The sequence below is a fragment of the Oncorhynchus mykiss genome, chromosome 7, assembly GCF_057628025.1.
Source record: "Oncorhynchus mykiss isolate SJ-2025 chromosome 7, ASM5762802v1, whole genome shotgun sequence".
Taxonomy (NCBI): domain Eukaryota; kingdom Metazoa; phylum Chordata; class Actinopteri; order Salmoniformes; family Salmonidae; genus Oncorhynchus; species Oncorhynchus mykiss.
Window position 1 is genome coordinate 21,743,850 of NC_143028.1, and position 17,915 is coordinate 21,761,764.

At 41.6% G+C, this 17,915-nt stretch overlaps 1 protein-coding gene across 4 annotated transcripts in view; it reads right to left on the reverse strand.

Annotated features, from left to right (window-relative positions):
* The window catches only part of ncam2a (neural cell adhesion molecule 2a), a 395,309-nt gene that overhangs the window by 67,660 nt on the left and 309,734 nt on the right, over positions 1-17,915 (reverse strand). For all 4 annotated transcript variants that reach the window (XM_090240540.1, XM_090240541.1, XM_036983099.2 and 1 more), the window contains exons 6-7: positions 7,950-8,067; positions 1,729-1,898 (exon numbers count right to left, since the gene is read on the reverse strand). In XM_090240540.1, the coding sequence (XP_090096666.1) occupies positions 1,729-1,898; positions 7,950-8,067 (288 nt within the window). The remainder of the gene's footprint in view (positions 1-1,728; positions 1,899-7,949; positions 8,068-17,915) is intronic.

The window sequence follows — 17,915 nt, forward strand, 5'->3', positions numbered from 1 at the left end:
ATACACATTATTGTGTAAAATAAGCTTTTGCTTCAAGTTTCTTAACTATATTATTGATGTTTCATGGTCGTCCAGATGTTGGCCAGTGCAGCTGCTTCGGGTGACACCAAGCGCAAGAGGCCACAAAATATTCAACCCTGTGAAACACCAAGAAATGTGGCCTAAACTCTCAATGACAAATCCCGCTCTTCTCCTCATCTCCTGCTCTCTCTCAACTTGCAGGGGTAATACAACTCGTACAACTGTGTTTCCCCACTGCACTTGGCAAAACAAAACTCAAGCCCTCCGCTATCTTCTTAATTGAAATATGCATTTTGAAGACCAACCGGAGCCTGGGCCTTGAAAGGATCTTGATGACTAGAGCATAAATCTCCATACATTTTCATAAAGAGGAAAGAGCTCGATCAGAATAATCAGGGAGGAAATATGCTGGCAGCTTTATGAAAATATAAATTGAAACTTTTATGAACAGGGTGCCACCGATTCTACAATAAATTAGTTGTATTTTTTTTCCCATCTGGAATTGTATTAGATTCAAGTTGCTGGATGATTGGTTGAGGTAGTGGCTGTATGATAAAAGTTTTCCTCTGAAATAATAGTTTCCCTTGGTGAATAGGAATTGGCTGTTTGTGGCGCTCAAGACGAAACACCTTATATTCAAATCAATATGTATTAATATTCATAGACACACATGAGGTCACATAAGTTCAAGGACTGTACACTCACTAGAAAACATCCAGTAACACCACAGATAGAACAACGAGCCAGATATTTCACCGGATGTGTAAGTGTGATGCATCTGGTTGGCGTTTCCACTCGATACAAAATATGGTGATGAGAGGAATCCCAGTGGCCGGCAGTGGGAGAAGATGGATTTTGGCCGACATTATGCAAATGTTCTCATTGATGAAACAGTTCTGCTCCCAAAACTCTAATCTGTTACGAACAGAGTGGACTAAGTTTTGTCGATTTTACCCTTACCCAAAGTGAAAAAAGGGATGAATATAGTTATTGCACATACGCACTTCACAGAGTAGGCATTCCCCCTGACGGAAATATGAAAATACATTCTAGAACACTCGTGCTTGGTTCTGCCCCTCTCCATGCTTGTTCTGCCCACTATGACTAATTTGTTCCCATTGGAAATGACAGGCTGTGGTCCATCTGGGTTATTTATAAAAGATCTTTGGTAATACTCAGGAATATGTAGCTTATGTTGGAATATGTTGCTTAAACATGTAGATTATTATAGTGCCTTTTGCCTATGGCGGAACATGCAGTTTTTGGCTCTAAAGACCCAGCGTCTTTCGTTCCAATCCATTCGGATTTTTATTCATAGAGAGACGTGCAAAAGGTCAAAGACTTTACACTCTCTAGGAACATCAAGGAATTCACAGTAAACATGTTAAAAGCTTTCTACAGTGCCTACAGCCTATAGAAATCTAAAGAAAAACAAATTGAAAAGTAACTGAGCAAAAGTAAATTGGTATGTTAAAATGACCAATTCTAGGTCCAATTACGGCTTTCTGGTCGAAGCAACATCAAATAACCATATAAAATCCAGGTAGCAATGTGTTTTTCAGGACGACATCAAGACGGCTGATAAGGACATGATATTTTGGTTGTAATTATTAAATGCGACGTGAGACCATTTGGCATGTTCACTTCAATTGGAGAAGGTCCTAACATAAGGATGGATGCCCACGAAGGACATGCCGCTACACTCACCGAACACTTTGAGGAAGAGCTCCCTCTCCTCCGCCCCGGCCTTGTTGGTGGCTCGGCAGGTATAGCCGCCCCCGTCCCCTTGGATGATGTTGCGGATGGTCAGGGTACTCCTGCCTCCCTCCATGGTGTTGAGGACGTACTGCTCCGACCTCTCCAACCTCTGGCCCTTCCTGTGTACAGAGAGACAGATCGGGCTCCTGAGTGGCGCAGCGGTCTAAGGCACCTCAGTCCTAGAGGCATCACTACAGACCCTGGTTCGATTCCAGGCTGTATCAACACCGGCCGTCATTGGGAATCCCATAGGGCGGCGCACATTTGGCCCAGTGCCGTCCGGGTTAGGGTTTGGCCGGCATGGCCATCGTTGTAAATAAGAATTTGTTCTTAACGGACTTGCCTAATTAAATAAAAGTTGTTTTTTAAAAACAATATATATAAAAAACAAAGAGGATAGAGGTGCACAACCAATTCAACTATACACACATGCAAACATAGAGATAAAATGTGTATATCTCTATGCACACACACACACAAGACACACATGGCCCTTCCTGTGTACAGAGAGACAGACCACAACCACCCCTCCCCTGATATGATAAACATACAATAGCTTTACTGCATTTAAAAATAAATTGTTTGGCACACGCACACATCCCCCACCCCCGTACACATTATAATGGTGTTAAGACTACATCTCTCAAGGAAAGAGAGAGCAAGAGATAATTGAAAGTGGACTGGGAGAAATATTGAAGTATAGTAATAAGGCTGGAGGGAGCCAGGGAGGAAATTAAGAACTGTGTGTGTGTGTGTGCGTGTGTGTGTGTACAAGCTGGTCTGTGGAGAGGCAGCGTACTATGCACAGGAAATTACACTGACTGTATCAGAGTCTATGAGTGACTGAATGCAGGCACAGCCAGCCAGGTGGAAACACCACAGACCACAACAGGAAATGTAACTGAGGGATGAGGGGGAGGGGTGAGCGAAAGAAGAAGAAAAAGGTGTTCTCTAGCTCTTTAATAGCAGAATGGTTAGTAGTGCAGTCTTGCAAACCAGTGTGAGGGGGAGGGAAAGGGGTATGGTTATGGTGGCACAGTGGTCAGATTGCGGTTGTTGATGAAGAGGACACAACGGTCACAGTAGAGTTGTAGTCAGAGTTTGAGTTGTGGTCAGTGATGACCTGTGGTCAGTGATGATCAAAGTGTTTGGGTGAAGCTGCACTCAGGGTGGAGTTACAGTCGGGGTTGTGCTGTGTGGAGTAGTGTTCAAAAGGTGGAACAGAGAGGACAGTGCACTCTGAGACAAAAAGGTTCCAAAAAGGGTTATTTGGCTGTTCCCATAGGAGAAACCATTTTGGTTCCTGTTAGAACCCTTTTCGGTTCCAGGTAGAACCCCTTTTTGGTTCCATGCAGAACCCTGGGTTTTACACGGAGCCCAAAAGGGTTTTACCCGCAACCAAAAAGGGTCCTTCAAAGAGTGAACAGCCGAAGAACCCCTTGATAGCATCTTTTTTTCTAAGAGTGTACGATGATGTGATCACAGTACAGAGTCAAGCCTGGTGGTCAGGATGGTTAAACACCAGAGCTTTCTAAACCATTTATTTGAGCTCAATACAGTGTGACAGTCTACATGGAGCAATTAGACAAGCCAGTATTGCAAGGCGAGGCACATCGAGATATAATTTTCACAGGATAAACATAGATTTAACATTTCAATTGCTTTCTGTAATTACATGGCCAATTATAACGCCATCTCTCCCATTGATAGAAAAGCTATTACAAGAGTGAATTTGAGGCGGGGGAACAAAAACAATGTCAAGTCAAAATCCTTCCCACAGCCAATACAAAGACGGTTAAATTTGGCACCGCTCCAAAGGTTATATGCATGGCACAGTTTAGACTTTTCTGAAAGTTGAAAATGAACTTTGACATGTACACAACATTCCTTCCACACAACTGTACTAGCATTTGATAGAGCAGTATACATATGAAATTTGGGATACCTCCTTAAGTTTCCCAAATCTCTCCTCAAGTATCTCTAGCCACTCCAAATATTACATTACACCTGTAACTTTTTGAGGTTTGTTCTGCCCTCTTCACAGGAAGACAACAACTCCCCTCTCTATTTCCAGATCTGTGTTTCTCACCCCCAGCCTTTCCCACGTTGGGCCTTGGTTTTCAAACTGAAATGGTCCACCCACACAGACAGTGTGGTGAAGGCGGCGAAACAGCACCTCTTCAATCTCAGGAGGCTCAAGAAATGTGTCTTAACACCTAAAACCCTCGCAAACTTTAACAGATGCACAATTGAGAGCACTCTGTCAGGCTGTATCACCGCCTGGTATGGCAACTGCACCACCCAAAACCGCAAAGCTCTCCAGAGGGTGATGCAGTCTGCCCAACGCATTACCGGGAGCAAACTTCCCACCATCCAGGAAACACCTACAGCACCCAATACCATAGGAAGGAGATCAACCACCTGAGCCACTGCCTGTTCACCCCGCTATCATCCAGAAGGCAAGGTCAGTACAGGTGCATCAAAGCTGGGAACGAGAGACTGAAAAACAGCTTCTATCTCATGGTTATCAGACTGCAAAACAGCCATCACTAGCACATCAGAGGCGGCTGCCTATAGACATAGATTAGGAATCACTGGCCACTTTAATAATGTTTCCGTATCTAGCATTACTCATCTCATATGTATAAACTGCACTCCACACTATTTTACGTAGTCACTTTTAAATTGTGTTTACATATTGCATCACCGATCTCACGTGTACAGTTGAAGTCGGAAGTTTACATACAATTATGCTGGAGTCATTAAAACTTGATTTTCAACCACAAATTCACCCAACTTATTGTGGGAAGCTTGTGGAAGGCTACCGGAAACGTTTGACCCAAGTTAAACAATTTAAAGGCAATGCTACCAAATACTAATTGAGTGTATGTTAACTTCTGACCCACTGGGAATGCGAAGAAATAAAAGCTAAAATAAGGAGGAGTAGGAGGGTGAACGGAAAGGCTCTGGAGCAACGAACCGCCCTTGCTGTCTTTGCCTGGCCGGTTCCCCTCTTTCCACTGGGATTCTCTGCCTCTAACCCTATTACAGGGGCTGAGTCACTGGCTTTACTGGGGCTCTCTCATGCCGTCCCTGGAGGGGGTGCGTCCCCTGAGTGGGTTGAGTCACTGATGTGGTCATCCTGTCTGGGTTGGCGCCCCCCCCCCCCTTGGGTTGTGCCGTGGCGGAGGTCTTTGTGGGCTATACTCAGCCTTGTCTCGGGATGGTAAGTTGGTGGTTGAAGATATCCCTCTAGTGGTGTGGGGGCTGTGCTTTGGCAAAGTGGGTGGGGTTATATCCTTCCTGTTTGGCCCTGTCCGGGGGTGTCCTCGGAGTGGGCCACAGTGTCTCCTGACCCCTCCTGTCTCAGCCTCCAGTATTTATGCTGCAGTAGTTTATGTGTCGGGGGGCTAGGGTCAGTTTGTTATATCTGGAGTACTTCTCCTGTCCTATTTGGTGTCCTGTGTGAATCTAAGTGTGCGTTCTCTAATTCTCTCCTTCTCTCTTTCTCTCTCTCTCTCTCTCTCTCGGAGGACCTGAGCCCTAGGACCATGCCCCAGGACTACCTGACATGATGACTCCTTGCTGTCCCCAGTCCACCTGACTGTGCTGCTGCTCCAGTTTTAACTATTCTGCCTTATTATTATTCGACCATGTTGGTCATTTATGAACATTTGAACATCTTGACCATGTTTTGTTATAATCTCCACCCGGCACAGCCAGAAGAGGACGGCCACCCCACATAGCCTGGTTCCTCTCTAGGTTTCTTCCTAGGTTTTGGCCTTTCTAGGGAGTTTTTCCTAGCCACCGTGCTTCTACACCTGCATTGCTTGCTGTTTGGGGTTTTAGGCTGGGTTTCTGTACAGCACTTTGAGATATCAGCTGATGTACGAAGGGCTATATAAATAAATTTGATTTGATTTTGATTTGAAATAAGTAATTCTCTCTACTATTATTCTGACATTTCACATTCTTAAAATAAAGTAGTGATCCTAACTGACCTAAGACAGGGTATCTTTTAGTGTGAGGAATTGTGTTAGGCTAAGGTGTATGTAAACTTCCGACTTCAAATGTATATACTGTATTCTATAGTACACCACTGACTGTTAAACAGCCATCTCTAGCACATCAGAGGCTGCTGCCTATAGACATAGATTAGGAATCACTTGCCACTTTTAGAAATGGATCACTAGCAACTTTAATAATGTCTCCGTATCTTCCATTACTCATCTCATATGTATATACTGACATACACCACCGTTCAAAAGTTTGGAGCCACTTCGAAATGTCCTTGATTTTGAAAGAAAAGCACATTTTTTGTCCATTAAAATAACATCAAATTGATCAAATATACAGTGTAGACATCGTTAATGTTGTAAATGAGTAGTTGGAAACGGCTGATTTTTTATGGAATATCTACATAGGCGTAGAGGCCCATTATCAGCATATGCTACATCACTCCTCTGTCCCAATGGCACGTTGTGTTAGCTAATCCAAGATTATCATTTTTAAAGGCTAATTGATCATTAGAAAACCTTTTTGCAATTATGTTAGCACAACTTGAAAACTGATGTTTTGATTTAAGAAGCAATAAAACTGGCCTTCTATAGACTAGTTAAGTATCTGGAGCATCAGCATTTGTGGGTTCGATTACAGGCTTAAAATGGCCAGAAGCAAAGACCTTTCTTCTTAAACTCGTCAGTCTATTCTTGTTCTGAGAAATGAAGGTTATTCCATGAGAGAAATTGAAGAAACTGAAGATCTCGTACAACGCTGTGTACTACTCCCTTCACAGAACATCGCAAACTGGCACTAACCAGAATAGAAAGAGGAGTGGGAGGCCCCGGTGCACAACCAAGCAAGAGGACAAGTACAATAGAGTGTCTAGTTTGAGAAACAGAGTACTCAACTGGCAGCTTCATTAAATAGTACCCGCAAAACATCCGTCTCAACGTCAACAGTGAAGAGGTGACTCCGGGATGCTGGACTTCGAGGCAGAGTTGCAAAGAAAAAGCCATATCTCAGATTGGCCAATAAAAAGAAAAGATTAATATGGGCAAAAGAACACAGAGACTGGACAGAGGAACTCTGCCTAGAATGGCAGCATCCCGGAGTCCCCTCTTCACTGTCATTAACTCCACACAGTTAACAAAAAGTTAGATGTTGGATCTTCATTTGATCACTCTTTTGTTGCTGAGAATTTTCCTGCGCCACAGAAAATGCAGATTACGATTGACATAAATTCACTGAAAACCTGCACTTACACACAGTAACAGTATTGCACTTTTCATGTATCCTACTTTTGTCCAGCTAATCACCTCACCACCGATCAAGCAACATTATGGACTAAACGTTCAAATCCCGTTCTGCAGGATTATTTTGCTAAAACAAATACTGGTCAAATCTGTACAGGATAACAGGTTTGTGTTCATTAGGGCATATAATGAAAGTGTTTCCAAGCGTTTTGCAATAGAGAAAGAATCTGCATTTCTCATTGGACAAGCCCAAATTGTTGCTCCTTGTTTCAGACTGTTTTCTTCCATTTGGTGCCGAATGAACACAACCCTGTTATTATAGCTTCTAAGAACATGCTAATGAGTGTGTCACTCAGGTTCAGGATATATGCAATAGCTGTTGTATGAATGAATGAGTGTGCTAGATGTAACATATGTTACTGTTGCAGGTGTGACTAATGTGACACACGGTACAGGTGGCGGCTCACTCTAAAAGGACATGTCACCTCGATGTCATCGTTTACAGCACTGGCTTGTGAAGAGTGTGTGTGTGTGTGCCATTTAGAACGTTGAAGGAGCCACTAATCTGTAACAGTGATAGATAGACCAGACTACAGTTGGTGACATTGCCATAATATAAATCAAAACATACGCCAAATGTGGTTGAGCTAGTGGTCTGGTTGGCTAGGAGTTTTGTCAAAGAATGGCTGGATTGCATTTGGTTCGCCAAGCCACAGGCATATAGAAGTGTAGGATGTATGAATAGGAAACATGAATCATGTTTATTAAGTCACAAGGTAGGGAGCAAAAGGTTTTGCAATGGGAAAACGAAAACCAGCGTTTCATATTGAAGTGCAGGTTGTGCCTCATCTGTGTTCTTCCGTATTGTGCTTAATGAACACAACCATGACATAGTGTGCAGGGGGCTAACTGTACCTGTGCCAGGTGACATCGGGGTCGGGGGATCCCGATGTGACGCAGGTGAAAGTCACTGACTCCTGGTAGTCTGCTGTGGCATTGAATGACTGCTGTAGTATCGACAGCACAGGAGGAACTATAGGAGCAAGACAAAAGGTTAACAGTTAGTGGTAAGGAGAACTTCATCAAATGACACATAGGCGAGCAAAACAGCAGCAGTGAAACACCATGCACACAGGAAATTAGCACTGCAACCTTCCCCACCCCCTCTTCAAATGAAGATTGTTGTGACATAAGAACAATACAGATCAACACGAATGTTCGCCGTGCACAGTGGTTGGGCAGAGAGTGGTCATCCTATTACCTCTGACCATAGAATATCAGCCCCAATATTTTTTCCATTTTCCAAAAGATTCTACATGTTGATTTGCCACACACCAAGTGATTTACCGTGCACGGTCAATGTTCATGCTGGACTGTCTTGTCCTTTAATAGAGGGGAAATGGGGACACTGTAGTGTCACTGTGCAGTCTTCCAAGGGACAGGTAGACAGGTAACCAGCCTAGCAATGGTGGATAGCATTTAGCCTGTCATCCTAGCTAGTTAACCAGGCTAACATTGAGCTACCATTTAGCCAGTCATCCTAGCCAGGCTGGTTAACCAGGTTAACAGTGGTAGCTAAAATGTGTAGCAAGTCAACCAAGCTTAACTGTTTATCCAGGCTAACAGTAGTAGGTAGCATTTAGTCTGTGATCCTAGCTAGTTAACCAGGCTAACATTGAGCTAGCATTTAGCCAGTCATCCTAGCCAGGCTGGTTAACCAGGCTAACAGTGGTAGCTAAAATGTGTAGCAAGTCAACCAAGCTTAACTGTTTGTCCAGGCTAACAGTAGTAGGTAGCATTTAGCTTGTGATCCTAGCTGGTTAACCAGGCTAACAGTGGTAGATAGGTCTAGGATGACAGGGTAAATACTAACTGGTTAGCCTGTATGAAAGCAGTAGCTGTATTCTTCCCTATTGAACCAGAACTCTGTGTGTAGCCAGAACATCCCCCCCCCCCTCCCCCCGGGCCAATTAGTTTGTAAATTATGGATCTCTTCGGCAAGACACATCATTCACCCAAGTTTTGTCGAAATCAAGCTAGTGGTGTCCCGAGATATTGCGTGTGATTAACGTATGCATGAATGGACGGAGACAGATCCATAGTGGGGGACAATTACCTAAGGAACGATAAGAAAAGGACAGCGCAAAACATCTTGATGAGAAGTTGTCTTCCACAAACACATATAGATGGATTTTGAGGTGTTACGGTCCAGTACGTAGCCAATGAAATGAGTCACTGCCATACTGCCATGCAATCAACATGAGCTGTCAGCAGTGAAAGCAGTGATAGTCAGCTTACTGACAGGCCGGTGACAGCTCTATATTACAACTGTGTTTATCTGTTCTCGCTCTCTGACTGCACAGTCCATTTCTCTGTCTACTCTCAATCACTCTCTGTATGTCTCTCGCTCTCTCAAACAGTTGCACATGTGAACAAATAGACACATATACATGTGTCGTGTCTTTACTATCATAGAAGTGAAAACTTTTTATCAAAGATTCTCTGTAATTAGTTACTCGATTAAACTGAATAATCATGTAACTGTAATTAACTCTGAAGTTATGGCACCAAGGAAAGTATTCAGATTACAAATTTATAATTTCCCAATATAACCTCTCAGATATTTTCATATCTGATCAATTGTCTTCTGACTAATGATTTATTTATTTTACCTCATGTTAATCTCATTCCAAACGTCGTAAATTGTTGGTTATCTGCACGAACCCAGTCTTCACTATGAGTCATCCATACATCAATTGTCTTAAATCATTTATTTATTACTAAATAGGTAATTCACAGAAATGCATAAACAAACAGTAAATATGGTTACATGAAATTATAGAATGTGCCCTAGTGAGCTGAACCGGCATCGCGGCTTGTTTGACAAAAAGGGAGTGGGGGTCGACTAAGAAGTCACTACAAAGTTAATAATTATAATAATTGAAATGCTAATCCTTCACATGAACGCTCACTCAGTCGGGAACAATTGCAATCAATATATATATATATTTACGCTCAGTGTGTCGTCTTGATCGCTGGTGAAAAGTTAATTTAATTTTGCAGAATTGTCCGTCTCTCTCCCTCTCTCTCTTAGTTGTGGTTAGAGGGGATTGTTCAGAGTGACATTATAGAATGGTTGTTTCGGTGGTTGTCGTTCTTCGCGTTCAATGATGCCGAATTCCTAGCTGCAGACTAGTAATCAATATCAAAGACTTGTTCTTATTCTGTCGGTATCGATAGTTTAAGAATTTAACCACGTGGTATGGTTACAATGATTCAGCAATGGTCTACACCTTTAGCCCTCTTGTAATTGAGGTAAGCTTGATCTGGTGATAATTTCTCAAAGTTGGGTTTTATTCAGAATGGCAGAAGAGGGCTGTCCCAGGATGTCTGACCCTAACTGGGCTCAGGGGCGGTCCTCTGATTTAGTTCAAATCAAAAGGAAATTGTATTTTTCTTCATTAAACAGTCCACAATCATATTACACCATTATACAAACAGTATCATCCCCACTCATTCATCTTATACAACAATTAGATATAAACCTCATATCGGAGGCTATTATATAAACAGCGTTATGGTAATGTAGCCACACCGTTTCTCTTGAGCTTCCCAAGTTGTGACAAACGCACCAGTTCGTAGCTGGATTCTTAACCGATCTTCTACACTTTCTATGGAACATGAAATTTGTTCGTACCTCAAGTTTAGTGAGGTGGAAGGATTTCCTTTGTCCTCTGTGAAAGTTTACCCTCTTTCTAATACTGTGTGTCCATGAGGTCTTCTCAGGAATTTATGACCTCTGACCTAAGCAGTCTGGTTGTAGAAGCAGAGAGCGGGGGATGGTGCTCGCTGTACTCAAAGAGGGCAACGTCATGACACATGCATGCATGCACACACATCCACACACTTCAACTTTCTCACTCATCACTATTCACAATTCACTCAGGATTATCTGTAACCATGGTAGCATCCACATTAATGTAGAAGTGTTTAGAAACATTCTATTCTTATTTACAATAAACATTTAATTTACTATTAACTTCAATTGGGCACAAAATTAGCTGAAACACAACTAAAATGAACTGAAAATGCATCCAACAAATGTGTAGTCACAAGCTTGACATGGTGATTGAGTGCTTGGAATATGGGACTTCAGGCTATTGAAACGACCAAGCAATATCAATAGCATGTGTTTTATTCTGTAACCCCAGGTTGAGCTGAGACAGAATTTCTCTCTCTCTCTCCCTCTCTCTCTCTCTCTCTGACAAGATTAACATTGATTTGCTTGTCAATCGAACACCCTTCTCTCAAGTCCCTGATCCGATACAGTCCATTCCCAAATCAGTGAGCCTCATTGAAAACAGCCCAGTTAATGGGAGACCCATGCTAGACACAGAGACATCAAAAGAGCAAATCAGCAACATACTAAGTAGCCGAGATAATGCATGTTTAATCTCCTTTATCATTTCAATTTCAAAGACTTGGAGAAGAAGAAAGGTTGAGAGAAATACGGGGGGAGGAAACTCATGCTCCCTTGTGCACACAAACATATGTCAATAGACAAAAATGCACACACACACACACACACACACACACACACAACTGAACAACTTCATTTTTTGATCATGCAGTGTAATTGACTGTAATCAATCACAAAAAAATCTACCTAAATTACATTTATTTCTGAAGGTCGTCTGAACAATGATGATTTTGCAAAGGCTACAACTCCGTTTGCATTTAAAAGTTGATTCAATTGGAAAGGGTGAGGAAAGGACAGGTGTAGCTGATGGGTATCAGCCTCAAAAGACTCTTCACTGGCGACGTTTTCTTTTCAGCCGGCCAATCAGAAGAGGAGGAGGACACCCTGCTGAGTTGACCCCTATCCACCAACCAATCAGCGGGAGGCCAGCGCTCTGCCACTTCCTCCTCTATCGCTCGCTTTGATGATAATGTCGGAGTTGGAGATGGAAGGGTACGCTAGACTAGCAACACTGTCTGCATGATAATGTCAATGCTAATACGAATCAAAAACATCGTAGCCGTAATACGGCTTACTCTATTATAGATCAACTCTGTGCTGACTGACAAACTGACTGATGCAATGATTCCCCCCTCAACTAAACATGTTTTTACACGACTAGTTGGTTGAATCTATAGTTTCATATGTAATTCTGAGGCTTGGGGAAAATGATACACACTTTGGGACAAGCTGTGTTACAGACTGAGTAAAACACACAAATGACTACACTTCAAAGTCCAGAAGGACCTTGTATTCATGTTACTTGGGGCCTTACTTAGGGCCTTACTTTGGGTGTTTCTTTCTTTAGTGTTTCCCTTATTGTCTCCTAAGATCTAGTTCACGAGTGACTATACATCAAATTCCATTAGGACAACAAATACTGTGGTATCTATGCTTCTTAGGAGGGCCTTACTTTGGGCTCTTTAGAGGGGTTTCCTTCCCTCCGTTCTACGTAGTGTTCCCCTCCTTAGGGCTAATAGGTTAGTCTTAGTCTTTCCTCCCTCTTAGATAATTCCCACTGGGTACACCACTTTTTTTTGTGGATGATTGGGGAATTTCACATTGATAAATGAGATTACAACCTATATTCCACCTCTCAAAAAGTTAATTGAATTTCCAATGTGTTCTCACTATGCTTTCAACCATCTAAAAGCACATCCACATTACAAAATTGAATAATGTCAGATTTTTGGTTTAGTTGTCACCTAAATGTATACCAATGCACTTTCAACCGTTTAAAAGCACAGCAAAGTTCAAATGGGTATACCAGGTCAGACATTTAGTTAATTTATACAACAGATGAATGTGATATCACTGTGCAAATGACCTGTATTGCAGTTGAGATTACATTACATGATCAATGCCAACCGAGAATCTAAGTAGAGTATTACAGCGATTGTGAAGATCCCCCACAGACCTGCGATGAGCTATGCACGCTATATTGAACATTCAGGTTTTAAATGATTACATGAGAAAATATTTATAGTAAAAAAATAATGGGTGGTGGTTCTGTTTTTGCAAGGATAGCACTTTGAGAATAAAGTCAACATTTTGGGGAATAAAGTGGCAATATTTTGAGAATATTAATTTTCAGAGTCTGCTGCCTCAGTTTGTATGATGGCAATTTGCAAATACTCCAGAAAGTTATGAAGAGTGATCAGATGAATTGCAATTAATTGCAAAGTCCCTTTTTACCATGCAAATGCACTGAATCCCTAAAAAACATTTCAACTGCATTTCAGCCCTGCCAGAAAAGGACCAGCTGATATCATGTCAGCGATTCTCTTGTTAACACAAGTGTGAGTGTTGACGAGGACAAGGCTGGCGATCACTCTGTCATGCTGATTGAGTTCGAATAACAGACTGGAAGCTTCAAAAGGAGGGTGGTGCTTTGAATCATTGTTCTTCCTCTGTCAACAATGGTTACCTGCAAGGAAACACGTGCCGTCATCGTTGCTTTGCACAAAAAGGGCTTCACAGGCAAGGATATTGCCGCCAGTAAGATTGCACCTAAATTAACCATTTATCGGATCATCAAGATCGTCAAGGAGAGCAGTTCAATTGTTGTGAAGAAGGCTTCAGGGTGCCCAAGAAAGTCCAGCAAGTGCCCGGACCGTCTTGTAAAGTTGATTCAGCTGCGGGATCGGGGCACCACCAGTACAGAGCTTGCTCAGGAATGGCAGCAGGCAGGTGTGAGTGCATCTGCAAGCACAGTGAGGCGAAGACTTTTGGAGGATGGCGTTGTGTCAGGAAGGGCAGCAAAGAAGCCACTTCTCTCCAAGAAAAACATCAGGGACAGACTGATATTCTGCAAAAGGTACAGGGATTGGACTGCTGAGGACTAGGGTAAAGTCATTTTCTCTGATGAATCCCCTTTTCGATTGTTTGGGGCATCCGGAAAAAAGCTTGTCAGGAGAAGAAAAGGTGAGCGCTACCATCAGTCCTGTGTCATGCCAACAGTAAAGCTTCCTGAGACTATTCATGTGTGGGGTTGCTTCTCAGCCAAGGGTGTGGGCTCACTCACAATTTTGCCTAAGAACACAGTCATGAATAAAGAATGGTACCAACACATCCTCCTAGAGCAACTTCTCCCATCCACCCAGGAACAGTTTGGGGACGAATTATGCCTTTTCCAGCATGATGGAGCACCTTGCCATAAGGCAAAAGTGATAACTAAGTGGCTCGGGGAAGAAAACATAGATATTTTGGGTCCATGGCCTGGAAATTCCCCAGACCTTAATCCCATTGAGAATTTGTGGTCAATCCTCAAGAGACGGGTGGACAAACAAAACCCCACAAATTCTGACAAACTCCAAGCATTGATTATGCAAGAATGGGCTGTGGCCCAGAAGTTATTTGACAGCATGCCAGGGCAGATGGCAGAGGTCTTGAAAAAGAAGGGTCAACACTGCAAATATTGACTATCTGCATCAACTTCATGTAACTTCCAATAAAAAACTTTGACACTTATGAAATGCTTGTAATTATACTTCAGTATTCCATAGTAACATCTGACAAAACTATCTAAAGACACTGAAGCAGCTAACTTTGTGGAAATTAATATTTGAGTCATTCTCAAAACTTTTGGCTAAAACTGTATATGCAGGTGTGTGTGTGGGCAGTAAAAACGAATGGCCTTCAATCTAATCAATCTACCCAGGCTATTGTTATTCTTTTCTGATAGTGGATATAACATTGAAAATCTGACATTGCTTTAAAGGTACAAATGCAACATATTTCATATAAGGTTTGTCGATTTTGAAATTTGGTTACCATCGTGACATAATCCTGTGGTTGAAATTTCAGTCTTAAAACAACTATTTCCGTTGGTGGCAGACTGAAAGATGGCGGTGCAGAATGCCTGGTGAAAAATCTTAGAAATTAATGTCCCTAAACTGACCAAATAATAATACTTTTATGCTGATCTGCTCACTCGTGAGCAACATCATCAAAACTGGAAAATATCTCAAAACTACTTGTAAGGCTGGGGAATTCTATCGACAAACACTACCAACGCAGTCAAAACCAAAACATGGCGTGTGAACACGTAAGAAATGAAGAACCACTTTCTAAAACAAAACAAAAAAATCAATAAGATACTCTTCAATGGACACAGATTACATATTTTCACCACCATGTACAGTAAAGATGGAAACCAAACTACTAAAATCACTAAATTATGAATTAGGCGTACCTGAGTTAGTCCGTAAAGATACACGAGGTGAAGATAAGCCATGAAATGAGTGATGAGAAAGCCGCAACAATGGAAAAAGAAAATGAAAAGCTGAATGGTACAGTCAATGTTTTTGAAGCTGACGTTAATGAACTTAAAAGAGAGAACAAGTTGAGAGAATCCATACTTGATATACAGTTGAAGTCGGAAGTTTACATACACCTTAGCCAAATACATTTGTACTCAATTTTTCACAATTCCTGACATTTAATCCAAATAAAAATTCCCCGTCTTAGGTCAGTTGGGATCACCACTTTATTTTAAGAATGTGAAATGTCAGAATAATAGAGAATTATTTATTTCAGCTTTTATTTCTTTCATCACATTCCCAGTGGGTCAGAAGTTTACATACACTCAATTAGTATTTGGCAGCATTGCCTTGAAATTGTTTAGCTTGGGTCAAATGTTTCGGGTAGCCTTCCCACAATAAATTGGGTGAATATTGTCCCATTCCTTTTTACAGAGCTGTTGTAATGGAGTCAGGTTTGTAGGCCTCCTTGCTCACACACACTTTTTCAGTTCTGCCCACACATTTTCTGTAGGATTGAGGTCAGGGCCTGTGATGGCCATGCCAATACCTTGACTTTGTAGTCCATAAGCCATTTTGCCACAACTTTTGGAGTATGCTTGTGGTCATTGTCCATTTGGAAGACCCATTTGTGATCAACTTCCTGACTGATGTTTTGAGATGTTGCTTCAATATATCCACATAATTTCACTGCCTCATGATGCCATCTATATTGTGAAGTGCACCAGTCCCTCCTGCAGCAAAGCACCCACACAACATGATGCTGCCACCCCCATGTTTTTACGGTTGGGATGGTGTTCTTCGGCTTGCAAGCCTCCCCCTTTTTCCTCCAAACATAACGATGGTCATTATGGCCAAACAGTTCTATTTTTGTTTCATCAAACCAGAGGACATTTCTCCAAAAAGTACAATCTTTGTGCAGTTGCAAACCGTAGTCTGGCTTTTTTATGGCTGTTTTGGAGCAGTGGCTTCTCCTTGCTGAGCGGCCTTTAAGGTTATGTCGATATAGAACTTGTTTTACTGTGGATATAGATACTTTTGTACCTGTTTATCGAGCATCTTCACAAGGTCCTTTGCTGCTGTTCTGGGATTGATTTGCATGTCTAGGAGACAGAACGCGTCTCCTTCCTGAGCGGTATGATGGCTGCGTGGTCCCATGGTGTTTATACTTGCGTACTATTGTTTGTACAGATTAACGTGGTACCTTCAGGCTTTTGGAAATTTCTCCCAAGGATGAACCAGACTTGGAGGTCTACAACAAAAATGTCTGAGGTCTTTCTGAGGCTGATTTCTTTAGATTTTCTCATGATGTCAATCAAAGAGGCACAGACTTTGAAGGTAGGCCTTGAAATACATCCACAGGTTCACCTCCAATTGACTCACATGATGTCAATTAGCCTATCAGAAGCTTCTAAAGCCATGACGTCATTTTCTGGAATATTGCAAGCTGTTTAAAGGCACAGTCAACTTAGTGCATGTAAACGTCTGACCCACTGGAATTGTGATATAGTGAATTATAAGTGAAATAATCTGTCTGTAACAATTGTTGGAAAAATTACTTGTGTCATGCACAAAGTAGATGTCCTAACCAACTTGCCAAAACTATAGTTTGTTAACAAGAAATTGGTGGAGCGGTTGAAGAACAAGTTTTAATGACTCCAACCTAAGTGCATGTAAACTTCCGACTTCAACTGTACAGACAACATCAATGGGCGAAAATCTGTTGCTTACCGGAATAAAAGAGGATGAAGGTAAAGAGCCAGAGAGAGTAGTAAAATAATTCATGGTTAAAGCACTGCAGATCACTGGCTACACTGTCGAATAAATTAAACCTAAAACACGTACATCGTTTTGGACAGATAGAACAGCGATTGCATCCTTTAAAGACAGAGTAGTGGTTAAAAACCCGGGCAAAAGACTCAAAGTACTGTTTCCACTCTCAATGAAATTATAATATATAACGATAAATAAAGAAATTAAAATTACACTATACTATTCAAGTTAGGGAATGTTGTAAAATAATTTGTTTTCCATTTTTATTTATAGTATTTATAAATAGATCAAATATAGGACAATTTATGAAATAATAAACGTACGGGTGTGTTTGTGAGAGGGGTGTGGTTGTGTAGGATGATAGGGTGACTGTTGGATTGGAAAAGTGTGATGAGTTAAATGAGTGAGTAAGGAAAATGGTTGCAAATGCCAGAGCCCATGTGTGTCTGCAAGCAGGAGTTGTGACAGAGCGAGTCTTCACTCTTGCACAGAGAGGGGATATACACTTCAGTTCAAAAGTTTGGGGTCACTTAGAAATGTCCTTGTTTTTGAAAGAAAAGTACATTTTAAAAAATCCATTAAAATAACATCAAATTGATCAGAAATACAGTGTAGACATTGTAGATGTTGTAAATGACTATTGAAGCTGTAAATATCTATGGAATATCTACATAGGCGTACAGAGGTCCATTATCAGCAACCATCACTCCTGTGTTCCAATGGCACGTTGTGTTAGCTGTTGTGTATCATATTAAAAGACTAATTGGTCATTCTTAAGCTATTTTGCAATTATGCTAGCACAGCGAAAACTGTTGTCCTGACGGTAGT